We start from the raw sequence: 27,373 nt of genomic DNA on the forward strand, positions 1-27,373 counted from the left end.
GCGCGCGGGGCCCATCATGGCGGCTCCCAGCGGCGGCGATGGCGGCGCCGGGGCCGGGCCGGCGGCTCTGCGGGGCTTGGAGGAGGACGCCGAGGGCCTGTACGTGGCCGTGGAGCGCTGCCCGCTCTGCAACACCACGCGCCGCCGCCTCACCTGCGCCAAGTGCGTGCAGAGCGGGGACTTCGTCTTCTTCGACGGACGCGACTCCGAGAGGTACCGGGCGGCCGCGAGGGGACGGGGCGGGACGGCCCCTCCGGGCCCTCCCCGCCCCCGCGCTGCCCCGCCCCGCGTCGCTCAGCGCCGGGGGGTCCCTTTCCTTTCCCTTCCCCTCTTTTTCTCTTTTCATTCCCTCCTCTTTCTCCCTTCGTCCCCCCTCTCCTTTCTCCCTTCGTCCCCCCCTCCCTTTCTCCCTTCGTCCCCCCCTCCCTTTCTCCCTTCGTCCCCCCCTCCCTTTCTCCCTTCGTCCCCCCCTCCCTTTCTCCCTTCGTCCCCCCCTCCCTTTCTCCCTTCGTCCCCCCCTCCCTTTCTCCCTTCGTCCCCCCCTCCCTTTCTCCCTTCGTCCCCCCCTCCCTTTCTCCCTTCGTCCCCCCCTCCCTTTCTCCCTTCGTCCCCCCCTCCCTTTCTCCCTTCGTCCCCCCCTCCCTTTCTCCCTTCGTCCCCCCCTCCCTTTCTCCCTTCGTCCCCCCCTCCCTTTCTCCCTTCGTCCCCCCCTCCCTTTCTCCCTTCGTCCCCCCCTCCCTTTCTCCCTTCGTCCCCCCCTCCCTTTCTCCCTTCGTCCCCCCCTCCCTTTCTCCCTTCGTCCCCCCTCCCTTTCTCCCTTCGTCCCCCCCTCCCTTTCTCCCTTCGTCCCCCCTCCCTTTCTCCCTTCGTCCCCCCTCCCTTTCTCCCTTCGTCCCCCCCTCCCTTTCTCCCTTCGTCCCCCCTCCCTTTCTCCCTTCGTCCCCCCCTCCCTTTCTCCCTTCGTCCCCCCCTCCCTTTCTCCCTTCGTCCCCCCCTCCCTTTCTCCCTTCGTCCCCCCCTCCCTTTCTCCCTTCGTCCCCCCCTCCCTTTCTCCCTTCGTCCCCCCCTCCCTTTCTCCCTTCGTCCCCCCCTCCCTTTCTCCCTTCGTCCCCCCCTCCCTTTCTCCCTTCGTCCCCCCCTCCCTTTCTCCCTTCGTCCCCCCCTCCCTTTCTCCCTTCGTCCCCCCTCCCTTTCTCCCTTCGTCCCCCCCTCCCTTTCTCCCTTCGTCCCCCCCTCCCTTTCTCCCTTCGTCCCCCCTCCCTTTCTCCCTTCGTCCCCCCCTCCCTTTCTCCCTTCGTCCCCCCTCCCTTTCTCCCTTCGTCCCCCCCTCCCTTTCTCCCTTCGTCCCCCCTCCCTTTCTCCCTTCGTCCCCCCTCCCTTTCTCCCTTCGTCCCCCCCTCCCTTTCTCCCTTCGTCCCCCCTCCCTTTCTCCCTTCGTCCCCCCTCCCTTTCTCCCTTCGTCCCCCCTCCCTTTCTCCCTTCGTCCCCCCTCCCTTTCTCCCTTCGTCCCCCCTCCCTTTCTCCCTTCGTCCCCCCTCCCTTTCTCCCTTCGTCCCTTTCTCCCTTCGTCCCCCCTCCCTTTCTCCCTTCGTCCCCCCTCCTCCCTCCCCCCTCCCTTTCTCCCTTCGTCCCCCCTCCCTTTCTCCCTTCGTCCCCCCCCTTTCTCCCTTCGTCCCCCCCCTTTCTCCCTTCGTCCCCCCCCCTTTCTCCCTTCGTCCCCCCCCTTTCTCCCTTCGTCCCCCCCCTTTCTCCCTTCGTCCCCCCCCTTTCTCCCTTCGTCCCCCCCCCTTTCTCCCTTCGTCCCCCCCCTTTCTCCCTTCGTCCCCCCCCTTTCTCCCTTCGTCCCCCCCCCTTTCTCCCTTCGTCCCCCCCCCTTTCTCCCTTCGTCCCCCCCCCTTTCTCCCTTCGTCCCCCCCCCTTTCTCCCTTCGTCCCCCCCCCCTTTCTCCCTTCGTCCCCCCCCCCTTTCTCCCTTCGTCCCCCCCCCTTTCTCCCTTCGTCCCCCCCCCCTTTCTCCCTTCGTCCCCCCCCCCTTTCTCCCTTCGTCCCCCCCCCCCTTTCTCCCTTCGTCCCCCCCCCCCTTTCTCCCTTCGTCCCCCCCTCCCTTTCTCCCTTCGTCCCCCCCCTTTCTCCCTTCGTCCCCCCCCCCCTTTCTCCCTTCGTCCCCCCCCCCTTTCTCCCTTCGTCCCCCCCTCCCTTTCTCCCTTCGTCCCCCCCCCTTTCTCCCTTCGTCCCCCCCCCTTTCTCCCTTCGTCCCCCCCCTTCTCCCTTCGTCCCCCTGCCCCCTTTCTCCCTTTCCCCTTCTTTCTCCCCCTTTTACCCTCTGCCCCCCTCCTTCTCCCCCTTTTCCCTGCCTTTTCTCCTTTCTCTCCCTGTTTTCCCTCCTTTTTCTCCCCCTTTTTCCCCTCCAGGTGATAAATGGGGGTCAGGGGCTCCATGGTTTTGTCAGGGGAAGGGGCTGCGGAGTAGGGCCCACGTCAGCATTGATGATTGTAATAATTTATAATAATAATTAATATAGTGCTTTGATTTTCACCTAATTAGGTATAGCTGTCAGAAGCCCTTTCTGTACTGATGCAGCAGGCGGTTTCATCCAGCTCAGGGCAGAGAGAGCGAGCTACGTGGTGGGATATTTGAAATGTGTGTCTGTGATCAGCAGCAGGCACTAAACCGCTAGTGTTCTACACAGAACCACAGAATGGTTTGGGTTAGAATAGACCTTAAAGTCCCTTAAGTTCCAACCCCTTTGCCATGGGCAGGGACACCTCCCCCTGGATCAGGGGCTCCAAGCCCCATCTAGCCTGGCCTTGAACCCCTCCAGGGATGGGGCAGCCACCCCTGCTCTGGGCAACCTGGGCCAGGGCCTCCCCACTCTTACAATCTGTCCTCTCACCTTCTAAATCTGCCCTCTTTCAGCTTAAAACCATTATCCCTCATCTTATCCCTGCCCTTCCTGATAAAGAGCACCTCTCCAGCTTTCCTCTAGGTCTCTGTTAAGTACTAGAAGGACATCATGAAACAAATTCTGGAAGGCATACAAAACAACAGCACCTTTTTTTTATTATCTTTCCTGCCTATGTAACTATCCCTAATCATAGGCCTGTTTTTAGAATGAGAAAAAATACTCCACTTAAGTTCATCACACATCTCCCTGTGCTGTTTTGGAAAGCACTGGCTCTGCAGGAGGGCGGCAAAATGGGTGATATGTTTTCTTTATATGACTCAGATCGCCCTTCTGTAGCTGTGGTTCACAGTCTGGGCATCCCAGATTCTTGAAAAGCCTCACCCAGTGCCTTCTCCAGAATAGTTCCCATTTCTGGCTGATGCCGTGCTCGTGGTCCTTAATTTGTAGCTTCATTAGCAGCTGTTGAGAGTGATTTCTTGGACTATTTTGGGAAGGTGGTAAGCAGCATGTGGTACGGTACAATCCGTGCACCAAAGGCTCCTAGGATCCTTCTGCCAAAACACGAGAACCGCTACAGGAATGGCCGTGCCTTTTTTCCATTAATGTTGGTGGGAGCAGGCACAGGGTGTCGGCCAGTGTGAATTAGCTTCTAAAATTGAGACTTTCATCTGCCACTGGACGATCATGCTGTATTTTTACATGAAAAACTGTTTCATAGAATCACAAACCCTATTGTCTTTTGAAGATAGATGGAAAACTGCTGCTTGTGTGAGACTGCTCGTGTTTGTCTGCAGCTTCCGTGAAAAAAAGTGGAGTTGGAGTTCGGATATAAACCCAAGTATTGTTTTCCTTTTGTAGCCTTAATATTTTGGCTAAACATCAGGCTTCATTTTAGGAATTCAGTGGAACTGCTATCATTCTGTATTAACCAAGGCTGAGGAAGTTTCTTTACCTGTAAGAAAAATGGTACCAAAGAAGCAGCCTTAAAGTACCAGAAGCAACGGCTTGTTGGGAAAAACAAAACCTTTTTTCTTCGTTGTGTCTACTCGCATGAGCAAGATCAGCTTTTCTGTCGGACAGTTCTCACTGCATCCTCCTGAGATGCTTTAACTGTCCCACTTTCTGTGGGTAGAAAACGTTCTGTCTGTTTACACTGTGGTTCTTAACTGCAGGAACTAAGTCTCTTCTCTTTTGTGTGTGTTTTTTTCCCACCCTCTGCCTGGACGCTGTGGTTCCATTTGTGGGGATGGATCTCTGCTGCTCTGGTCTCCCGCAGCCTCCGTTCTGGGGGCCCTCCCTGTGCGCTCAATTCCCCCAGGCTTTGTCTTTCTCACTGCTCCGAACTTTCCCAAGCAGGAGTGCAGTTCATTGGAAACACCAAATCCATATTAATGAATTAAACGAACAACATGACGTGTATGAACAACACAAGGTGAATAATATAAGCATACAGGAATGCTCGGTGTCGGGACAAAGCCCTGTAAAGCCCGTGGTGGTTCTTGTGCACTTGAAAATTATGGAAGTGCTTATTTTTGAAGCTGTGCTTGAAATGTTGTTTCTGAATCCTGTAATTAATACTCAGAATGACTGATAGGAAGGTGAGAGAGAGCGTCTGTTGCTCCAGAGGTCGATTCTCTTTGTTTCCTTGTGTGCAGCAAGTGATTTCTATGAATTCCTTGAGATGTGAGCAGAGAGGGGGAGCGATTGTAACTGGTAACTGCACCCTGGCAGGGTCACATGGGGCCAAGTGCTGTCAACTGTCTGGATTCCAGGTTGTGTTTACTGTCAGTGTTATTTATTGGTTTATTTTATGCCTTCTAGTAGCATTGGGGTTAATTTTAGATCTGCATTACAGCTGGTGCTGGAGGATGCCGGCAGGGTCACAGCAAGGGTTTTTCTGCGTGCTGTGGAGTGAGAAATTCAGGATGTAGAAGCATATAGAATTGCTCAGGCTTCCCATTTGTCTTTTTGAAGGGTTGCAAACTGTGGAAAGGGGTTGTTTTCTCTCCTATGAAAAATAAAGCGAGCGAGTGTTGCCCCTTGTAACCCATCGCGGTTTATTTGGAGAAGCTTCTCATGATTTAACCTGATAAGAAGACAGATTATTTCATGTTCTAGCAATAGGAATTATTCCAGGTTCCATTGGGCTGCGTTGTGTGCTAATTTTTATAAAAGCTACAGTACAATTGCTGTTGTTCGTATGTCTGGCAAAACTCCCACCCTGTATCCATGAGAGATTGAAGAGCTGTTAAGGTTAATTATTGAAGTGCAGCTACAATTAAGGATGAGCAGTCCGGAAGTCCTCCAGCAAATAACCACTGGTATTCTTCTTTTCATTAGTAACGTGTTGCATATTCAACAGCTAAGCTGGCATCTTGATGTTTGGTTTCAGCTCAGAGACTCTTCTTCCTCCCAGGAGTTCACTCCAGCCTGTCATGTGCATAAATTTGTGGAGCATATTTACAGGCGTACTGAACTGCTTTGCTTGACGTGTCTGCGGATGGCAAATGCCAAAGACTATAATTGTGACATCTCAGCCTGTCTGACTTCTCTGAGCTGTTGCTTACAATTAGAAATAGCGACTTTTTTCAGTGATGGAGTTTTACTGTAGTGAAGGGGAGTTTTATTGTAGTGAAGGGCTAGTGGATGCGTCTATCGCTGTCCTCAACTCCTTCAGCATTCACCAGTTCCTAAGGATTAGGATGTCTCTCTTCCTGGTTGCTTCTCTCTAATTACGAATATGTGGAAATAAGCCAGTTACTCGTAAAAAATTGCAGCTGAAGGTGGTAAGACTTGAGGAAGGGAAAAGATTTAATGGATAGTTTGAGATGTTGAGTTCTCAGCCTCTCTCAGTTTACATTTTATGGGAGTTCCTTTAATAGTTCATCCAAAGTTTTGGGTTTTTGTCAAATTGGAAGGCTGTAGATATATAGAGAAAAATCAGTTATGATGTGCGATACAATTAAAATTAGGGCATTGCCAACCAGGCAAGGGAGGGGATTGTTCCGCTCTGCTCCACGCTGGAGCGGCCCCACGTCGAGTGCTGGGTGCCACGGGATAAAAAAGGATCTAAAGCTACTGGAGAGCATCCAGAGGAGGCCACAAAGTTGGTGAAGGGTTTAGAGGCGAAGCTGTATGAGGAGCGGTTGAAGTCACTTGGTCTGTTCAGCCTGGAGAAAAGGAGACTGAGGGGAGACCTCATCACAGTTGCAGCTTCCTCACAAGGGGAGGAGGAGGAAGAGCAGGCGCTGAGCTGTTCTCTCTGGTGACCAACGACAGGACCTGAGGGAATGGCAGGAAGATGTGCAGAGGAGGGTTAGGTTGGACATTAGGAAAAGGTTCTTCCTCCAGAGGGTAGTGGAGCACCAGAACAGCTGCCCAGGGAAGCAGTCATGGCAACAAGCCCAACAATATTCCAGAAGCGTTTGGACAAGACCCTCAGACACATGGTGTTTATGTTGGGGTTGTCCTGCACAGGGACAGGAGCTGGACTCAATGATCCTTGTGGGTCCCTTCCAACTTAGGACATTCTATGAATCTATATAAAGAAATGGAAACGTTTGCTTAGGAGAAACCTACTAAAGAAGTTTGTAGAAGCTGCTTGACGGAGTTGTAGAAGCACATGGTGATCTGTAATTTTTGCAGGCTCTCGCAAATATTTCTACCTTCCCTCTCCAGCAAGAACTTAATTTAGTCTCTGACTCTTAACAAATCATTCACCTGTTTGCTGATGTGAGGGATGTGATTCAGGTAATTGCGTGTAGTCAGACTCCGTGCCCATTAATCCAGCTCTGAAAGCAAGAATTACCAAACCACCCCGTGCTCTCTCCTTGTGCGGCCACCCAGCGTTGTGTTTCTGGGCCAAGTTATTTTTAGTGGCAGCCAAAGGGCAGGGGTGCAGGAGGTGTGCACCGCTCTGCGGTAAACAGGAATCCGGCACCATGCGCTTTTGTCATTTCCAGGATGGCTACGAGGATGAGGACACAGAACTCTGCTGCGTTGAGGGTTCCAGTTGCACCACTTTCCTCCAGCTCACGCGCAGCCTCTGGCTTTTATGCCAAGCACCTGGTTTGGGAATTTGTTTTGGGAGAAAACCAGATATTTTTGGTTGGCTACCAGTGCTTTTGTTGTTGTTTTAATGCTAATGTTATCCAGAAGGGTGATTACACATTTTCTGAACCTATAGTCTCCAAGCTTTCGGATTTCAGCACTGCAAGGGAAAAAATGAAGCATTTTTAAAGCTTTGCCTGAAATCAAACCCCCACAGTTGAGCAGAGAGAGAAGGGGAGGCCCAAGATGCCATCCTGTCAATAGGACGAGAAAAAGCGGCCTCAGGTTGTGCCAGGGGATGTTTAGACTGGATATTAGGAAAAATTTCTTCACTGAAAGAGTGGTGAAGCCCTGGCAGGGGCTGCCCAGGGCAGTGATGGAGTTTCCATCCCTGGAGGGGTTCAAAAATCATGTAGCTGTGGCACTTTAGGACATGGTTTAGCAGGCACGGTGGGGCTGGGCTGATGGCTGGACTGGATGAGCTTGGAGGTCTTATGAATCCTTAATGATTCTGTGATTCCATCAAGGCTCACTGTATAATTCTTTCCAAATAAAGCGTAGACATCCCTGAAATAAAGGACTCTGTGGGGTTTTATGTGAAATATTAGGCCTCTGTTGGGATGAAATTGTCAGTTCCACATGTTCCAGAGGGAAATTCATTAATTTGTTTTCTCTATCTGGACTTCACCCAAGACACACTTTGGAAGCCTGGATCAAGGACGGTGCTGTAACGTGGCAAGCACAAAGGAATGCTGGAAAGCCGGGTGCTGGCAGAAGACAAAGCACACTTGCTATTTTTTATGCCATCTAAATCTCCTGCCTGTCTGTTTGACTGTTTACTCTTGCTGTTAGCTCTGTCACTTTATGGTTCACTGTGTTTTCTCAATATGCATCGTTCATACCCTGTTTTCTCTAAATGTATTTCTCAATACATTGCGGAATGCAAAGGGGAGCAGAATGTGGCTGCTGCTTCTTCAAAGAGTGGAAACACAGAAAGATGAATCCCTCCTGACCAGTTCTTTGCAGTTCCCATACCTCAGACTTCTGATGAAGCAGAACTTCCAGCAGACATTTGGGTCATGGACTTGTGGTAGCTACAAGTGCCTGATAGAACTAAGTAGAGGACAATGCAACTCATTGCTGTCACTGGTACAAGAAAGGTTTGGATTTCACATAAAAATCTTGAGATAGTGCTGTCCTATTTGGACACATTAATGAGTAGAGTGTGAGACCCACCCTTATGCAGATTTAACAGAAGGAAGAAAACGCAGTACGTAGCGTATGGAAGCCTGCATTTCCCACTACCAGAGTGGACTCAGTTGATACCATCACAGCTTGTGAAGTAACACAGTTCATGCTCACTGCAGTATTTGAGATGGTGCTGTTACTTTCTCCCATCACTAAAGGTTTTTAGATTGCTTTTTTTTTCTTAATACACAAAATATTGATATTGCTAAGTTATACATCTTCTAGAAATAGTATGTAATTTGCTTACACGTTTGCAGGTGACACTAAGCTAAGTGGGCTGCAGTTGTCACACCAGAAGGACAGGATGTCATCCAGAGAGACCTGGACAGGCTGGAGAAGTGGGGCTGTGTGAACCTCATGAGGTTCAACAAGGCCAAGTGCAAGGTCCTGCACCTGGGTCAAGGCAATCTGCAGTTTCAGTACAGACTGGAGGAGGATGTGATTGAGAGCAGCCCTGAGGAGAAGGACTTGGGGTGCTGGGGAATGAGAGGGTCAGCGTGTGTGCACTTGCAGCCTGGAAGGCCACCTGTGTCCTGGGCTGCATCAAAAGAAGTGTTGCTAGCAGGACAAGGGAGGGGATTCTGCCCCTCTATTCCTCTCTTGTGAGGCCTCACCCATGTCCAGTTCTGGAATCTCCAGTGCAAGAAGGATATGGAACTGTTGGAACAGGTCCAGAGAAGGTCACAAAGATGATGTGAGGGCTGGAGCACCTCTGCTCTGGGACCAGGCTGAGAAAGTTGGGGTTGTTCAGCCTGGAGAAGGGAAGGCTCTGAGGAGACCTTAGAGCAGCTTCCAGTGCTGAAAGGGGCTCCAAGAAAGCTGTGGAGGGACTTTTTACAAGGGCCTGGAATGATAGGATGAGGGGGAATGGCTTTAAATTTGGTGGGGGGAAGATTTAGATTAGACATTAGGAAGAAATTCTTCACGATGAGGGTGGGGAGACCCTGGCCCAGGTTACCCAGAGCAGGGGTGGCTGCCCCATCCCTGGAGGGGTTCAAGGCTGGGTTGGATGGGGCTTGGGGCCGCTGATCCAGTGAGAGGTGTCCCTGCCCATGGCAGGGGTGGAACTGGGTGAGTTTTAAGGTTCCTTCCAACCCAAACTGTTCTATGGTTCTGTTCCTCAGCTGAGAGGTTCTGCTGCCATTCCTGCAAGACAGATGCTCTAGAGTTCTGCAAGAGCTTTATAAATTTAGTCATTACTTCCAAAAGGTTAAGACAGTTGAGGTTTACAGACTCCCACAAGCTTCGTGTTTTTTATTGTTTCAGACAACTCACAATGCCATATTGTGCAAAATATCAATAAAAACATTTAATCTCTTCCAGGTTTTCAGACAAGAAGGAAAGGCTGATGCATCTTAAAACCAAACAGAGGGAATTCCAGAAACAGTAAGTTGTAGTTATTAAATGAAAACAAATTATAGGAACTCTCTGAAAAACAAATGTCTCTCTAGCACAGAGGCAGATGGTGTCCAGATAGTCATAAAGCTTTCAATCGTGTTTTTTCCTCTAGTGTTTTGAAGGCCATGGAAGGGAAAGAGGTAACTGATCAGCTGGTGAGTTCTTCAAAGCATCCTGTAGTTTTTAAACTCTCTAAATTCCTAGATCTCATAGTTTAAAGTTACAATTTACCTTGAGGGCATTGTGTTGCTTTGCCAAAATGCTGATTGTAAGCAAAACTGAAATTGGCTTTGCAAGCAGACTCCACCAAACTGTCAATGGTTTTCATTTCTTATTAGATGCTTGTTCAATAACTTGTTATACTGATTGACTTTATACTAAACATTTGGTTTGTTTGTGGCATTTTTCTGTGCATGAAACACTACATGAAATATTTATTTGTTTGCCTGATCCAATTAAGAACACCCTGCTACTTTTGCACTGAAGCTGCTGGCGTTGTTGTTAATCATTAGTCAATGTTGTTTGAAGTTGTTTGTGCCCTAGAGTTGCTGAATGTTCTTTTTCAGAGATGGAAAATAATGTCTTGCAAGATGAGGATTGAGCAGCTGAAACAGACCATTTGCAAAGAAAATGATGAAATGGCAAGACGTGAGTAGAGCCTGCGCTTTTGTGATGTGTAAGACTCGGTGCCTTAGAGTGAAAAACTGTTTGATATGAATTTAAGTGTTAGTTTTTAAAAAGGGTGAAGTTCCAAACTGTCACTTCTTAAATCCAAAATCCACTTGAAGGCAAATCAGTGAGTGGATTTTAGCCTTTTCATGCTTGGGTTTTAATTAGCAAACAGCAGACATCATTCAGCTGGATGGAGATCATTTTGCAACGGCTTTAGAAGTAAATGCTTAGCAGCCTGTGACTTTGGCTTTGTCCCTAGAGATGGCTTTATTCAGTGTGGTGTTTCTGATTGCTTCCTCTTGATAAAGAGGAGCAAACAGCTCTGCAGCTGTTACGATTTCATGTAACAGATTAACTTTAACCCCCACGAGTCTAGAAATCCTAAAGCCCTACCTGAGCAAGACTTGCTGAAATATAGCATAGGCTGGTGAGTTGCTACCAGTCAGCAGCTTCGGTCTGGAAACTCATTAAATATTTTACACATGAGAGATCTTTAGGGTCACTTTTCAGAAGAGAATGTGCAGCCCTCCTGACATCCTGCATACAAAGGAAAGATAGGAAGCATATTCATTCAATTTGGGAGCGTTTTTATTACCTGAAATTAAAGAGAAGCTATACAGAGCGTGGAAGAGCAGTCATGTACCTGAGAAGAGTTACAGGGGAATAGCATGAACTTGCATTGATAACGTCAAAAAGGCTGAGATTATAGGATGGTTTGGGTTGGAAAGGACCTGAAAGATCATCGAATTCCAGGCCCCTGCCATGGGCAAGGACACCTTCCGTTAGGTCATAACCTCATCCATCCTGACCTTGAACACCTCTAGGTGTGGGGCATCCACTGCTTCTCTGTGCATAATGATTTTCCATTAATAAGGAGGATGGTCAGTAACAGTAAGACATGTATAATGAGAAAAAAATGAAGGAGTAGGCAAGACTGTTAGTTAACAGGAAAGAGAGCAAATAACAGTGCAGAGCCACAGAAGCATTCAGTGCCTTCTTTGCTTCATCTCCTGGCAAAGAAAATGTGATCAACTGCTTAGCCAGATTAAATTTTGCATCATGAGAGGACTGCAGGCTAAGGAAAGAAAACAGCCAGCTAAATATTGGTTTGATTATGTCAGCAGGGCCTTACAAGATTCACCTCAGGGAACTTACAGAACAAGCTGGAGCAGTCTGTGGAGCACTTGAGAACACAGGAGAGAGAGAGAGGTTGTCCCAGGAAACAGTGAAAACTGTGTGTTTTCAAAGAGCGGAAGAAGTGAGAACTTTTAAACTGATGACACAGTCATCCCATTATAAACCTCTGGCCACTTTGCAGGTAGCCAGAAGATAAGGTAATTAAAAGTAATCATCACTTTGTTAGGAACAGGCCATGTCAAATCAACCCCTTGCGTGGGGATCGGGTGGTCTAGTGGAGAATAAAGCAGAGGATGCAGGCACTACCCCAAACTGTCATGTGAGAAAGCGAAAACATTTGCTCTGGGTTTAATCACTGTAAGGCAAGAAAGGCCACACTCAAAGTGTGGTGATACTTGTCCAGCCGAGGAGGTGGGACAGGTGGAGCTCAGCAGGAGCTGGTTCCTGGCCCAGTTTTGTTCAGTGCTTGCTTGGTAGTAGAAGGTGGGATGGAGGGAGCCAAGGTGGATAACGTTGGAACTCCTGCGGAGAACAGGATCAAATTCCAAATCATGTAGATAAATTGACAATATCATCTGAGAAGGACCAAGTCAAATGCATGTTGCTTAGGAAAGAGAACCGTAGAAACCCAAAGTGGGGGATGGTGGTGAGATTTGTCAGGAGAGAATCTGGGGAACTGCAGATTAAATAAAAATAATCAATGTAATGCTGCTCCAGAAAGGTGCAGTCCTCATTCTGGGTTGTACGAAGCGTTCTATTTAAGATGGATGCAATTATCCTGCTGTGCCTGGTATTGATGTTGCCTCTGTGGAAGTCTGATGTCCAAACTGAGCAATTTAAGAAAGATACAAGTCAACTGGAGGAAGTCTGGAATAAAACACAAGGAATGTCTAAGAAAAACTATGTTTTATTTGGTTAAGAAAAACGATGTTTGGTTTGGTTTAGAGAAGAGGAACATGAAGAAAAGCAAGCTTTCCACTAGGTAGAACATTATTGTGGAGGAGATAGCTCCTTTTTCTCTTTAGCTTATGAAGAAAGGAGAAGAGGAGGTCAATGTGACTTTGAAGAACTTTGTCCCCTTTTCTGAAACTGCAGCTCTGAATGTGGCAAAATGTTAGGAACAGCTGGGGAGTGGAGTTTTCTATTCTTCACAAAATAGTAGAAAAGTGGATTGTCTGCTCCTTTTGCAACTTTTATGATTCACAGTGAACTTGGTTAGATTTAACCCATGAACTGGTTTAACTATTGTCCAACTGACTTGTTAGCTCAGTTACCCCAAAATTGCTCCCTGGAGATAGACCTAAAATGAACTCTTGCTATGAGTAGCTGGTAGATTGGGAACCCAGCTTGGTTCACTCTTGGGCCACATTAGAAAATGTAAATAGGTTATTTCTCTTCTCTTGGACGTCACATTATTTAGTTTTCTGAAATAAGAGCAATTTCTAGAACACTGGGTTCCTGTCTTTGGAGTTGACTCTCCTGGATACCTCAATTATATCATAGACTAGTTTGTGTTGGAAGGGACCTCAAAGCCCATCCAGTTTCAACCCCGCCATGGGCAGGGACACCTCCCACTGGATCAGGGGCTCCAAGCCCCATCCAACCTGGCCTCGACACATCAGTTGCCACAACACACCCTTGTGGCATCCAGCCACAACTTCCCTGGGTAACCTGGGCCAGGGCCTCCCCACCCTCACAGGAAAACATTTCTTCCTAAGGTCTCATCTCAATCTCCCCTCTTTCAGCCTAAAATCATCACTCCTCCTCCTGCCCCCACCCTTCCTGATCAAGAGCCCCTTCCCAGCTTTCCCGGAGCACCTTTCAGTACAGGAGGGTCCCTATAAGGTCTCCCCAGAGCCTTCTCTTCTGCAGCCTGAACAACCCCAACTCTCTCAGCCTGTCCTCCTATGGGAGATGTTCCAGCCCTCGGATCATCTTTGTGGCCTCCTTTGGACTTGCTCCAACAGATCCATATCCATAATTGGTTCTTCTTAAAATAAGGTTTTGAAATAGGTGTGTTTGCCTTCTGCCTTTGGAGAACAGTTCAAGGAGATGCTCTTGGGAGTGTCTGGCACAGCTCTGTTGGCAGAGGTTGGTGTGCCTGTGCTTGCATTTATCAAGCAGCGCAGACGTGTGGAACATAGCAGTGTTCTGAAATACTTCTGCAGACGGATTTAATCACCTCATAAAGTGGCTCATAAAGCAGAGTTGCTATGCCAAGAAAAAGGGACAGTTGTTTTTGCACTGAGACTGCTAAAGAGGAAACATGTGCGTGGTGTTCTCTCCTCCTTCTCAAATGGTTGGACTCGATGATCCGGTGGGTCCCTTCCAACCTGGTGATTCTATGATTCTATGAAATAATTGCTGTTGGATCTGCAGAAAAGAGAGTTCACCCTGTGAAAAGGGTAGCCTTTGAAGGACAATATGAATGTGCAAGCTGAAGAGATGGACATTGTGCTCTTCCTCTGTCTCTTACTCTTTACACAAAGTGAGAGTTTGGGAATGAGAGTATAAGCATTAATTGATTTTCTGTTGGTGTTACAGGAATAGTTAAAAGAAAAGCTAACACATAGGGACTCTTGGCATCGCTCAGAGAAAAATCCATTTTTCTATGGTTTCTTTAACAGGGGGTCAATTTATAAACCTGAGGATCACTAGTTCTTATCTGCATGGAGAAGCTATTCTTACATTCATTAATTTGGGGCTTAGCATCTCCCACATATGGGATCTTCCTTCCTACCGAACACGTATTGGATCACAACAGATAAGTTAGATGACTTGGAATAATTCCTGGCGTTCAGAGAAAGCATCCTCTGTGTCTGCAGAGACAGGCGTGCTCTGAGCAGACCAGCAGTCCTGGTCTCCCACCCTGCCACACCAGGTCTGTGCAGTTCCAGCTCTGCAGGTGGAAACCCGGAGTAGCAGGAGGGTGTCACTGGCCCAGGTTGCCCAGAGCAGGGGTGGCTGCCCCATCCCTGGAGGGGTTCAAGGCCAGGCTGGATGGGGCTTGGAGCTCCTGATCCAGTGGGAGGTGTCCCTGCCCATGGCAGGGGTGGGACTGGACGGGCTTTAACGTCCCTTCCAACCCAAACCATTCTACGATTTTATCCCGTGTTGAGCAAGTGTGGTTGGGCACAGGTTTGCAGATGGGAATTGATCTTGGGTCCTGTTCTTCGGATGTAACCTGTAATTTTTGTGCTTCCCTATTGGGAAGGCTGAATGTGTTGTTTGAGGGACCTATAGCTGCTTAGGAGCTTTCTTGATTTCAGTAGTATATAGTGCAGCTTCTCGAAGCAGCAGATGCCACAGACCATTCTCACTATAGCTCTGGTCTCATCTCGTCCTTACAATCAATTATACCAGTAAAGCAATGTTCGGGCTTAGCGCTTCCCTTCTGCCACAGGACATTTATCCCACTTCTTGATTACTGGAAAGCAATGCCTTGCTGCAAGAGAACCAGACTAACACTGTTTCTTTTCAGCTGTAAAAACAAAAACTGAGTGACCAGTGGGTGAGGGCTCTCAAACTGGAGTACATTAAAATTTTTAGGCGTGTTTATGGAGACTGCATATAAGAAATGTTCTCCTGTGCTTTTGAAAGACAGGTGGTTAACTCACTCTCTTCAGCACTATATGCTTGTGGAAGCATTGCTGCAGTGAATTATTTGATAGGAGAATCAACAGATACTCTTGATGATCTTTTTTCCAAGCCTCAGTGTGCCCGATGCATGGAGTAAATTCAGGCAGTTGCAGCACTTCAGTACATAAGCACATTTCTCCTTGTGACTGGAAAGGGAGACAGTCAGCATTCCCTTGTGGTAACAAGAAGCCTGCATCGCTGGGATCCAAGTGTTTCAAGAGCTCATAAAGTGTGGAGCCCAAATAACAGACGCTGATGGCAGCGGTGGTGCCTGAAATTGTGAATGAAGATGCTATCTGTGCTTGATTTTAGCTGCAAGCAATGAGTGTCTTTTTGGCCAGCACCGTGTAAACGTGTACAGTCAAGCTATTTCTGTCATGATGATTACCTCAGAAATTTAATTAAACTGTGCAATCTTGGCTTTTCTGCTCCAAATCCAAAAATAACTGGGTTAGAGATAGGGAAAGAATAACCCTAATTTCAGTCTCTTTGGAGATCTTCACAAAGGATTAAAAAGTTGTGCCACTGAGCAGCTGGAAATGTTAATAGTTTAGCAGGGCTTTCTGTTTTAAGCTGCTGTAGATCTTGTTTTCTATAAATATTAATACTGCCTTTCTCAAGTCTACTTCAAGTACCTCGCAGCTCCTTTTTCAAGGCTAACATCTGATGCTGTTTTCACAGACGCAGAGGGGCTTCTGAGAATTAAAGAGGAGAACCAGAAGCATTATCGCAGGGCTCAGCGGCATCAGGAGAAGAAAGAGAAGATCCAGAGGCATAACCGCAAACTGGGAGACTTGGTGGAGAAAAAAACCTATGAATTGAAAACCCATTATGAGCACCTGGCAAATGTTCGTCGGGTGCATATCCTGGAGCTAACGTCAGTCATATTTCCCATTGAAGAAGTAAAGACAAGCATGAGGTATGGAAGGCTTATCCTTTTGGATTCATTTAGCTTTAGATGCCCAGAAGTGAGTCATGTAAATCTAAGCTAGATGCTCTGGCTCCCTCAAGGTCTGTGGGGAGAAGGAGGTGTTTCCCAAAGGCAAAGCATCTCACCCAAAGGTAGCAGTCCAGAATAGCAGAATCTGGAGCTGCTTGCACTTCCCCACGGAGGGAGCTGAGTGACGTGTCCAGTGTTAAACTTCCTTAAAATAGGTGATTAAAAATCCGAGAACAAAGGAAAGTAGTTTTGGGAATAAGGAGTTTTGAAGGAGGGTTTCTTGAAGCATCCCAAGTGACAGGGGACAGGACGAGAGGGAATGGCCTCAAGCTCCATCAGGGGAGGTTCAGGCTGAACATTAGGAAAAAAATTTTCATGGAAAGGGTCATCGGCCACTGGCAGAGGCTGCCCAGGGAGGGGATTGAGTCCCCTTCCCTGGAGGGGTTTAAGGGACGGGTGGACAAGGTGCTGAGGGGCATGGGTTAGTGTTTGATAGGAATGGTTGGACTCGATCCACTGGGTCTTTTCCAACCTGGTGATTCTATAATTCTATGATTTTGTTCTCTGTGATATCTGGTTAAGTGTCTGCCAGGTGCACCCCTGGTTATATTTGAAACACTCTGTTCCTCTTTGGGTGCTACAGAGATCCTGCAGACGTGTCTTCTGAGAGTGACAATGCCATGACCTCTAGCACTGTGAGCAAGCTTGCGGAAGCCAGGAGAACCACATATCTCTCTGGGAGATGGGTGTGTGATGATCACAATGGGGACACCAGTATCAGTATCACAGGGCCTTGGATAACCCTTCCGAATAACGGAGACTATTCAGCCTATTACAACTGGGTGGAAGAGAAGAAGACTACACAAGGACCAGGTAAGAGCAAGGTGGGATTAAGCATCTGAGATACTTCAGAAACCATAGACCTTGCAGCCCTGGATGACGCCAAGGAGCCAGTAGCCCAGTCCATATCATAGAATCCTAGAATAACCAGGTTGGAAGAGACCAACTGGATCATCGAGTTTGTTCTCACTCAAACAAGCCTGAGTCAGAAGTAAATGCCAGTATAGGGATTAGTCCACTGAAATACTCTTCTGCAGAAAACACTCGCTGGGACACTGCACAATGTAATAGAGAGAGAGAGAGTTAATTATTCACAGTTTTGACATGGTTCACATACCGTCGTTTTAACAGGAATTCCAAAAATTACTATTTTCTACCAACTTCTGACAGATTTCACTGTAAATGATTGCTGGATTCAGGCTGTTCTCAATGCTTACAAATGACATTTTCCAGAGTAGACTTCAGTAACACATTAACCCACCCACTGTGGCTTCAGTGCAAATGAGACTTTCATGATGGTTTTATTTCTTCTAGATACGGAACATAATAACCCTGCTCATACCATCAGCGCTGCATTGTGCTATGCAACTCAGCTCGTTAACACTTTGTCTCTCATACTTGGTGTAAATCTTCCCAGGAAGCTCTGCAACAGGCAAGTAAATGCACGCCTCTAAGGAGGTGAATCAGTGACCAGGTTTGACTGATCTTAATTCAATTCTGTTTTGTGAACAAAGTCACTACTTAGAACAGCTTTTACGGTAACGGTTGATGGCTCGTGGATTTTTGTGCTGTTCAGTTTTGCAAGGAGGGCTTAACAGGATTTTAGACCATAGTTAATAGTTCCTCCCTCCTTTTTTACCTCCTGAGAGCATCATAGTTGGAAGTAAGAGCTTTCAAACTGATGCGTTCAGCATCCTCAAATCAGAAATTAAACATGACAGGCCATGAATAGCACTTTTCATTTTATGAGACCCTACTGTGCCTTACAAAATCCCACCCAGCCCAGTTCAGCAGCTCTTAGTCATCTCCAATAGCTCCATTACATTAAGTGCTGTAGAACAAGGCCTTATGACGTGGCATGACAGCAACATAATTCTCTGGGATAAAACACCAGCGTGCGTGGCTGCCAGATGTCTGGGACCGTATTGCGTAAACCCTTTTTGTGATGAAAAGCACTGTTAGGTTTTTACTGTCTGCATAGAATCACAGAATCATTAAGGTTAGAAAAGGCCTCTAAGCTCATCCAGTCCAACTCAGCCCAATGCCAGCGTGTGGACTAAACCGTGTCCCGAAGAGCCGCAGCCACAAGTTTTTTGAACCCCTGCAGGGATGGAGACTCCACCACTGCCCTGGGCAGCCTCTTCCATTGTAGTGGTGCTAAGGGAGCTGTAGGCAAGGTCAAGTCTTGCAGGGGTCTCAGTTATATTGCTGGGATTCTTTTAAATGATTAAACTTGTAAAGCTCGTCAAAGAGAGGGCACAAAAGCTGTGTAGAGTCTCTGCTCTTTTTTTGTACCATTATTTAGGTGCTTGGTTGTCACAGGAGGCAAAGGTTGGGAACAGGAAATGATGCAAGGTTTAAAAGGAGAGCTGAAATAGCTTGGCTGCAGTGGATCTGTGTGTTTCATACAGTTTACATCACCTGTCCTGTGGAAACTGATGAGATGAGAGCGAGCAGGGCTTGTTGAGGAAATGCTAGCAGTCTTGCAAGGTGAAAAATTAATCTCTTGAGTGCTCTAAAACTGGTTGTACAGTTTAAACAAGTGCTTGCCGCAAGGATGTTTACTCTGGGATTTGTTAGGAAGCCAGGGCACGGAATGCTGATGTCTCCAGCAGTGTATTTTCACAACGTTTTGATTTCTGTGTGTGTTTGTGGTGTTTCAACAGCGAGTTCTGTGGAGAGAATCTCAGCAGACACAGGTTCACGCGGGCGGTGAAAAAGCTGAATGCTAATATCCTTCACCTTTGCTTCTCTCAGGTAAGGGAGGTGCACGTTTGGATTGTTTAAACAGCTTTAAAATGTCAAGTGTGCCTGCAGGTTTCCTCCAGGAAATGATCATGTTTTTTTTTCTTACCTTCCCCACGGCAGCATGTAAATTTAGATCTGTTGCACCCACTGCATACGCTCAGGAACCTTATGTACCTGGTCAGCCCAGACACTGAGAACTTGGGCAGGTAAGAAAAGCAGCATCTCATCTCACCTATGACCGAATCCCTTTTGAAGTTCTGCATTTGTTACCTATGAGGGAAGTTCTCTTTTGCTGTACCTACAGATTAGTGCTCAGCACATCAGAAATCAGGGTAGTTCCAAGGAGAAGAGAGGAGAGCTTAGAAAAAGAGGGTCCCGTGTAGGAAATTAGAGTTCAGAGATGTGTGTCTGCTGTGCTTCTGCTGACTCAGCCAGAGGCTTTGTAGCTGATTATGGACTTGTTTCCCCTACGCCCAGAAGCAGGAGCTCCTTCCCTCCAGGGGAGAGCAGCACGTACACCAGGCAGTCTTCCTGCCCTCTAAATATGACCCAGCCCCCATCTTCCCAACATGGAAATAGCTGAGAGCTTCCAGCTCTTACAGTTCTTTTCCAGGGTTGTTCAGCCTGGAGAAGAGAAGGCTCCAAGGAGATATTACAGCGACCTTCCAGTGCCTTAAGGGGCTACAAGAAAGCTGGGGACTGTTTACAGAGGCTTGGAGGACAAGGGGCGGTGGGTACAAACTGGAGAGGGGCAGATTTAGACTAGACAGAAGGAGGAATTTCTTCACCATGACAGTGGTGAGACACTGGCCCAGGTTACCCAGAGCAGGGGTGGCTGCCCCATCCCTGGAGGGGTTCAAAGCCAGGTTGGATGGGGCTTGGAGCCCCTGATCCAGTGGGAGGTGTCCCTGCCTGTGGCAGGGGTGGGACTGGATGATCTTTAAGGCCCCTTCCAACCCAAACTATTCTATGATTCTATGAGTATAAACCCTAAACCAAATACTAGGTAAGCCTTTTCTAAAACGCTTCCTGTCAAGGAACACCTTAGACCAGAGGCAACAGTTCAAATAGTATTAATTTATATGTAAATTAAGATTAAAGACAACTTTTCTATTAACTTAGTACGTGATGAAAAGAACGTCAGTTCCTGTGGCTGCATGCACCAGATTTAATAATCATCTTTTTTTTTCGTTTGTTTTAACACCTTAAATATAAGGGAGCCAACAATATTCCTTTCCCATTGGGATAATCCAGTCACAAGTAACTTGTGCCTGAGACAGTTTGCAAAGATTTGTTCAGACTAGTGCTTTATTTCCCTTTAAACACAGTCAAGTTCTAAAATCTGCTTTTCCACTTTCTTCTCAAGTACAGACCTAGTTTTATTTAAAAACCTGCAGTGTCACTGAGGGACTGAATGCATCCCTCTAACCTCCTACCTTGCGTTCTTTAGGTGTTTCCCCACTGATTCAGCCCAGAGCTATAGGGAGTCAAATTTTTATAACACACCTCAGTCTGGAAGACGTTATGTGCTTGCCTGAAAACAAGGGAAGTACAGGAAATAACCAGAGAGAGAACCATGTCCTGGAAAGCAGCTGCTGTAGAAGGTCCAAGAGCCGCAGTGGGGCTCAATTCTCTGTGCAAATGAGTCATAGAATGGTTTGGGTCAGACCTCAAAGCCCATCCAGTTCCACCCCTGCCTGCAGGGACACCTCCCACTGGATCAGGGGCTCCAAGCCCCATCCAACCCAGCCTTGAACCCCTCCAGGGATGGGGCAGCCACCCCTGCTCTGGGCAACCTGGGCCAGGGCCTCCCCACCCTCATCGTGAAGAATTTCTTTCTAATGTCAAATCTAAATCTTCCCACTTCCAATTTAAAGCCATTCCTCCTCATCCTATCACTCCAGGCCCTTGGAAAAAGTCCCTCCATAGCTTTCATGGAGCCCCTTCAGGTACTGGAAGCTGCTCTAAGGTCCCCGTGGAGCCTTCTCCAGGCTGAACAACCTCAACTCTCTCAGCCTGGTCTCAGAGCAGAGATGCTCCAGCTCTCGGATCATCTATGTGGCCTCCTCTGGACCTGTTCCAACAGTTCCAGATGCTAACAGAGCTCCACATGCCTCAGCCAGGTCCACATAGCAAAAGAAATCATTATAGGAAAGGGTCAGAGAAAATACCTACCAGTGAGGGGCATTGTTTAGTCTGTATTAAACTGCCTTGGCTCGCTAGAGGTAAGATTGGGAGATGACTTGATTTCCAGGTCTTCCTGGGGAGAAAGTGCTGTGAATGGCTTTATAGACCCCATTGGAAGCAGAGAGTCTGAGCTGAGTTGAAATGAGGCACGTGCGCCTATCGCAGAGTTAAATTAAACGCAAGAATGCAGGAGGGGATTCTCTCTTTCCTTATGTCATCCTTATCCATGTCAAGACTGGATAAGTTTCTGGAATGGGTGCTTTCATCAGGCAGAAGTTACTGGGCTCAGGACAGGGGGAGCGCGTGGAACGTCATGGCCTTTGTTATAGAGGAGATGATCTAATGGTCCCTTCTGGCCTTAAACCTGATGACTGTCTTCTTCTATTGCCTTCTTAAGCAAAACGCTTTGCCAGAAGGCAGCATTCGCATTCCTTTCCAGGTTGTATAAGGGGAGCATTTACCTTTAATTTCTCAGCTTTCTGCAAAGTTTGCAAAGCTCTCTTTAGTTTCCTTTTGATATCTATGCCTATAGTTGCCCAATAGTCACCTTTTTAAAGTTCTGTCTTCAGATACACACAACTTTACCAAGCTTTAATTGTCTGGATTAAAAATTTTCCACGTTAAATTGCTGCTTCGGGCTCTTTCTCCCACTAAGGCTGTAGAAACATGATTAGCTGTATTAAGTTCTTGCTCCTGTTTCATTGAGCAGCTTTGTGCTTCGGAATGAACTGTGGCAGGGACTCTCCTTGCCATGGTGAATCCACCTTTCTTCACCTCTTGGTGAAGAAAACTTGAAAACTTGGCGCTCGCTGACCACGGGTCACAGGCCTCAGAAATTGCCTCTGTGAAGATGTTTCAGATTTTGGCTGCCTGCGCTCCAAGCAGTGGGGTGGAGGGGGATGCAATTGCTTCTCACACCAGGCAGTGGCAGCAGGGAACTCGGAGTCACAGCGCAGGTGGGTCTGGCCAGGAGCTCTGGAGATCCAGCCCATCACCCCGCTCAAGGCAGAGCCAAATAAAGCGAATGACTCGAAACCAGTGACCGCTGGGGTTTTGAGTATCTCCACTGACAGAGACTCCGCAGCCTCCCTGGGCCCCGTCCGCTGTTTGAGCAGCATTGTTGTAAAAAAGATCTTGAGATGTTGCTGCTGTGAGTGGTGCCAGCCCAGTTCTGTAAGCTGTAAACTGCACCCTTCTCTCGCTGCCGGAGCCGCAGAAGTTTTGGCCTGCCCAGGGCTAACGTTAGAACGTTTGGCCTCAAGCTCCACCAGGGGAGGGTCAGGCTGGACATCAGGAAAAAATATTTCACAGAAAGAGTCATTGGGCACTGGCAGAGGCTGCCCAGGGAGGGGGTTGAGTCCCCTTCCCTGGAGGGGTATAAGGGACGGGTGGATGAGGTGCTGAGGGACATGGGTTAGTGATTGATGGGAATGGTTGGACTCGATGATCCGGTGGGTCCTTTCTAACCTAGTGATTCTATGATTCTAAATAAAAGCTGTTCTGCATCGAGCTGAGATTTCCACCAGTGGAGCTGTGAGTTATTATCAGCAGCATTTTATCTTGTGTGTGTTTCACTGCCTGCTGCCAAAGCAGAGCGGCTCTTCTGCTGCTCCGTGGATTGGAACCGAGCTGTCACCCATTTTGTTTCACCATTGTCCTAGAATCATGGAATAGAATCATAGAACAGTTTGGGTTGGAAGGGACCTTAAAGATCATCTAGTTCCAATCCCCCTGCCATGGGCAGGGACACCTCCCACTGGATCGGGGGCTCCAAGCCCCATCCAGCCTGGCCTTGACCCCCTCCAGGGATGGGGCAGCCACTGCTGCTCTGGGCAGCCTGTTCCAGGGCCTCCCCACTCTCATCGTGAAGAAATTCCTCCTTATGTCTAGTCTAAATCTCCAATTTGTAGCTGTTTTATCGCCATTATACTCACACTGCAGTTATCTCTGTAGCCAGCGAGTTTTTCTCTGCCAGCTGATAAACCCCGAGGTGTTTGAGTTCCTCTGCTCACACAGGACAGAGCCAGGAGCTTTCTCGTGCTGCGGCCTCGCACCAGCGAAGCAGCAGGTGGAACCACCACACGACACCCAGCGGGCTGACGGCGTTGTGTCCGTGTTCGCAGGTCTGGACCTTTCGAAATCAGCGCTGACCTCGAAGACTCCATGGAGTTTGTGGATCCCAGCGCCACCGGCGAAACCGATGAGAGCGGAGACGAGCACGTCAGCGACGAAGAGACGGACCTAGGGACGGACTGGGAGAACCTGCCGAGCCCCAGGTTCTGCGACATCCCCTCTCAGCAGGTGGAGATGCTGCAGAGCCAGAGCACGCAGGCGTCTCAGCCCATCGCCAGCAGCAGCGCCGGCGGGATGATCTCCTCCGCTGCTGCCTCGGTGACCTCGTGGCTGAAGGCGTACACCGGGCATCGCTAACGAGCACGGGAAAAGGAGCAGAGGATGCAAGGAATCCCTCCCCGACAATGCTGTAGTAAACCTTACATATTCAGTAAAAGTAGTGCCTGGAACAAAGGAAAAAGGTCAGACTTGCATTTTGTAAACTGGAAAAACCTTTTTATTTACCCAAGATGACTGTGATGATACCGTTTTGTAAATTAGCTAGTTACATCCTCCTGACGGATTCCGTGATGGCACTTTGTGTCTTGGTTCTGTCTGCGTTGTTGAGTATCGAAGAAAAAGGACCCGGTAGCCTTCAGCTCGACTTTTTGAAGAAGAAACGGATTTTGGAGTCCATGGATCGGGATGAGGACAGCGAGAAGGCTGCTCCGTGTGCAGTCTGGACAGTGGTGCAAATGCAGTTCACATTTTCTTAACTCCTTACAGGGTTTTTTGTTTGTGTGTGTGTTTTAAATCCGTCTTGAGTAATGCGAAAATGCATATTTCTAAATTTTTTCCATTCAGGACATGAAAATTACGCATTTTTAACATGTTTTCTAATCTCCGTTGCCATATTTTTAATACGAAGAATCAGCATGAGCGGGAATTCACACGGCAAATTGCTCTTTTACGTTTGGTTGTGAATCTTCACCCAGTTTTGCTGTAGAAACTGGTTTGTTTCATGCTGTTTCCACCGTAGGTAGTCTAGAAGTTTCATGTTGTGCTGTAAAGAGCACACAGGCTCTTTACTCTTGATATCATACACCAAAGAAACACTGGACGTTCTCTTAGCTAGACCCACATCTGACGCCGATCTGGGATTGCGTTGTTGCAATAATACCCATCACTTACACCACCACGTTGCCACTTCTTAATTTTAGAAAAACCTCATTTTGAGCTAGTTTAATGAAGTCGCGCGGTCTCCACACTACATGGGTTTTAAACCCTGTTCTATTTTATGTTTAGGGTAGGGGTTTGGTTTTCTTTTCTTGTTTACTGAAGGCCAAGGGGTTGATCTCGTTTGGCTGCAGAAATGCTCAGAGCACAGCTGGTTGGCTTGCAAAATGCCAGGAGGTGAAATATGGGGTGATGCCCAAGCCACGTCCCTGCCACCAGGCAGTGTCCTCGTGTGTCTTTGTCACCTCAGCTCCAGGGCCTGCCCCTCTCTCAGAGTTCTGTGCTGGTTTTGCTCTGTTTCCCCCCACAGACCTCCCAGCGCTGCCTCCTGAACCCACCCAGGAAGCGGTTTGGTGCCCACGTACCCTCGCGAGCTCCACGCCGGGGTTACCGGCCAAGGACTTTGTCTCCCAGCCCACTGCCCCCCTCGTACGGCAGCTTTTCCTCTCTGGCCTTGGAGATGGGCAGCTGTGGGTGGTTCTTTTAATTTCTCTATTTTTTTTCAAACCAAAGACCCTTAACTCTGCACAAAAGGCACACCCACACCCTTGCTCCTACCGTTGTTTTGCTCTAAATCCACCAGTTGGGTTTGTTTTGAGAGAAGAAACAAGGCTCCCTCGACTACTGCAGCCCGACCAGGGCCGAGGCCGCCCTGCTCGGAGCCAGGAGCTTCGCTCTCGGCTCCGTCCACAGCACTTTACTCACTCGCAGCTCTTGGATCCTTTTCAGTGCTGAGCACAGACCCACCAGCACTGTCCTTTGGGCTCTTAGCGTCGCGCAGCCCCTTCTGGTTCCCCGTTTATTTTGCACTGGACCCCACCATCTAAATCTCTCTTGTTTTTAATATGCATTTCACTCACTCTTTCATTGCTGCCTTTGTGCTACTTCAAACCCCTAAACGTCAGGCCAAGACTCAGCTTCGTACCCGGTCGTTTACTTACTTAGGGAAAGAAAAACCAACACAAAAAAAACCCTTTTGAAGCCATAATATTTCATCACCTTTTCCAAATAATTTATTTGCAACCATCTCATCTTCCGAAAGCGCACGGCGGCTCTGCCGGGGTGTTAACACGCATCGGGATGGGGTTTTTCACGAACCGGTTTTGTAACAGAACCCAGCTTGCGGGCTTCTTTTTCGAAGTGTTTTGCACTTGTGTAGCTAAGGAAGAATCGTGTCGTGGCCAAACCTTGAGTGCAATCGCCAGGATTCGTTTTCCATATTGGTTTTTGGGGTGGGAAGGGGCCAGCAGGAATCTCTGTAACGATGGGTATTTGGAGACAGCCAGCTGAGAGCTGACAAAACACTTTGGCGTAGCAGGGATGTGGGATTCTCAGCGCAGGCCGCGGGTTTTGTCCGTGACCAGCGATCCGGGGTGGCCAACGGGAGCTGCCGAGAGCCCGATTCCAAGAGCCGAGCCCTCAGCTTCTCGCATGGGACACCGCGGGTCGCTCATCACCGGCAAATCCTCGGGGCCTCTCTCTGCGATTCCCGAATGAGATGGAACTGAACACGGAAGGGTTTGGTCTTTTTCTAAATTTTATTGTATTATTGCAATAAATCTTTAACAGTAATTTTTTTTTTTTTTTTAACGTTGTATATTTATGCTTTGTTACTCCTGCGTGGTTTGTGACAGGGGCCGGGGAAGCACACATGGATTTCCAGCCTCCGAAGCATCACAGGGACCAGACCTGTTACAGTGCAATCACACAGCGGTGGGGTAAGCCGTCTAAAAAAATAACTCTTACATAAAATAACTGCATCTCCATGGGAGCGGGTAGAGAGGAACACGTGTAAATGGATCGATGGCTCCTGCGAGCCTGGTTTGGGTCGACTCCACGCGAGGGAAGGCGCTTTGCTTCGCGAGGCCGTTCCAGAAGGGCGCGAGCGTGTGGCTTTTGAAGGAGAGAACTATTAAAGTGACAATTAAAGCGACGAGGAAGGGCTGTTGGGCAGCAAGAAAGCAGCAGGCTCTGCCCGCGGGACCTGGCCGGCCGTGCTTCCCTGGCTGCTGAGGGAGGGAGGAGGAACAGCCATCCCGCTTAATATTTTGCCGCTGACCCGGGATAAAGCCTTGCCAAGCCTCGGGAGAGCGAGCGGAGACGCAGCACGTGGGATGGAGCAAGAGCCCAACCACAAGCCTCAGCCCCGGGGTGGCTTTTCCAGTGGTGTCCGTGCCAGGAGACCCTCAGAGCTCGATGAAAACTGGCAGCTTGCAAACAATGGGAGTATTATCACAATTTCTTCCCAGGCATATCTGGAAATCCAGCCCAGACACTCCCCAGGCAGGGAAACCAAGCGCACAGCGCAGTCTTTACTCCTCAGCTCTTCTGAACACTGGATTTTTAAAGTTTTAATTACCTCTTAGGAGAAAACAAGTCCATGAGACCTTGGGTTCTCCCCGAACTGGCCCTTAAGGGAACAGAAAATCTGTGCTTGAGTTGGGGGGAAGCTTGCAGGCAGCTCAACACAGCGACATTGAGACCCAACCCACTTCTGGATTCAGGCATTTGTTCTGGAAAACAATTTTGACCGGCAGCGCTGTGCAACGGGGACGGTTCCGGCAAACAACACAATAAATGATGTAAAAACCAGCCCGCGCTCCTCAGCCGGCGTGGGGGGAGAGCGGGGACAGGGTAGAGAGCAAAGTGTCCTCAGGATTTAACTGCTCCAAGGAGGAAAACAGCCTGAGGTTGTTATCTTAATCTCTTTTTCAACGAAGGTGACCAAAATCTCACACCCTGTTCTGAAAAAAAAATGACCTCACTGGCCCCTTATCGAGTTACCAAATATTTTCCCTGCCGCAGGGACTTTCCTCGCTGCTCAGCCCGGGTGGTTATCTCAAGTTTTCCAGTCTTGGGTGGGGGGCAGGAAAGCCGTTTCTTCCCCCTCTTCCTTAATTGAAAAGAAGCCGAAGGCCCTGGATGCTGATGGCTTTAGCAAGACAATTCCTTCCCTAAAGCCATTTTGCTGCTCGTCCCAGTGCAGCCGGAGCAGAGCGAAGCTTGGGAGAAGCCTGCACCCCGTTAGAGTGAAGTCAGGAATTAATGAGGACTCCTGCTTTCCCTCTCCCTCACCACAGCTGATTACAAGGCCCCCACACC

General features: G+C 48.5%; 1 protein-coding gene across 3 annotated transcripts; it reads left to right on the plus strand.

Moving 5' to 3' along the window:
• Nucleotides 1–25,861, plus strand: ATG14 (autophagy related 14). 3 transcript variants are annotated; one of them, XM_069856870.1, is made up of 10 exons: nucleotides 1–213; nucleotides 9,526–9,588; nucleotides 9,713–9,755; nucleotides 10,167–10,248; nucleotides 15,730–15,967; nucleotides 16,632–16,861; nucleotides 17,363–17,484; nucleotides 18,719–18,805; nucleotides 18,917–19,002; nucleotides 23,107–25,861. In XM_069856870.1, exons 1-10 carry the CDS (start codon nucleotides 17–19, stop codon nucleotides 23,411–23,413), a joined length of 1,455 nt encoding a protein of 484 aa, XP_069712971.1. In that variant the 5' UTR covers nucleotides 1–16; the 3' UTR covers nucleotides 23,414–25,861. The 3 variants fall into 3 exon arrangements, with proteins under 3 accessions (XP_069712971.1, XP_069712972.1, XP_069712973.1); XM_069856871.1 differs by lacking the exon at nucleotides 1–213 and adding an exon at nucleotides 2,318–2,410; XM_069856872.1 differs by lacking the exon at nucleotides 1–213 and adding an exon at nucleotides 2,473–2,491.
• The last annotated feature ends 1,512 nt before the right edge of the window (nucleotides 25,862–27,373 follow it).

The sequence above is a fragment of the Phaenicophaeus curvirostris genome, chromosome 5, assembly GCF_032191515.1.
Source record: "Phaenicophaeus curvirostris isolate KB17595 chromosome 5, BPBGC_Pcur_1.0, whole genome shotgun sequence".
Classification (NCBI taxonomy): domain Eukaryota; kingdom Metazoa; phylum Chordata; class Aves; order Cuculiformes; family Cuculidae; genus Phaenicophaeus; species Phaenicophaeus curvirostris.

Excerpts from the sequence above, each read along its gene's own strand:
- ATG14 (XM_069856870.1), top strand. The coding sequence starts at position 17 with ATGGCGGCTCCCAGCGGCGGCGATGGCGGCGCCGGGGCCGGGCCGGCG. Across the intron at positions 10,249-15,729 it reads AAATGATGAAATGGCAAGAC|ACGCAGAGGGGCTTCTGAGA; the intron begins GTGAGTAGAGCC and ends CTGTTTTCACAG. Across the intron at positions 19,003-23,106 it reads GACACTGAGAACTTGGGCAG|GTCTGGACCTTTCGAAATCA; the intron begins GTAAGAAAAGCA and ends CCGTGTTCGCAG.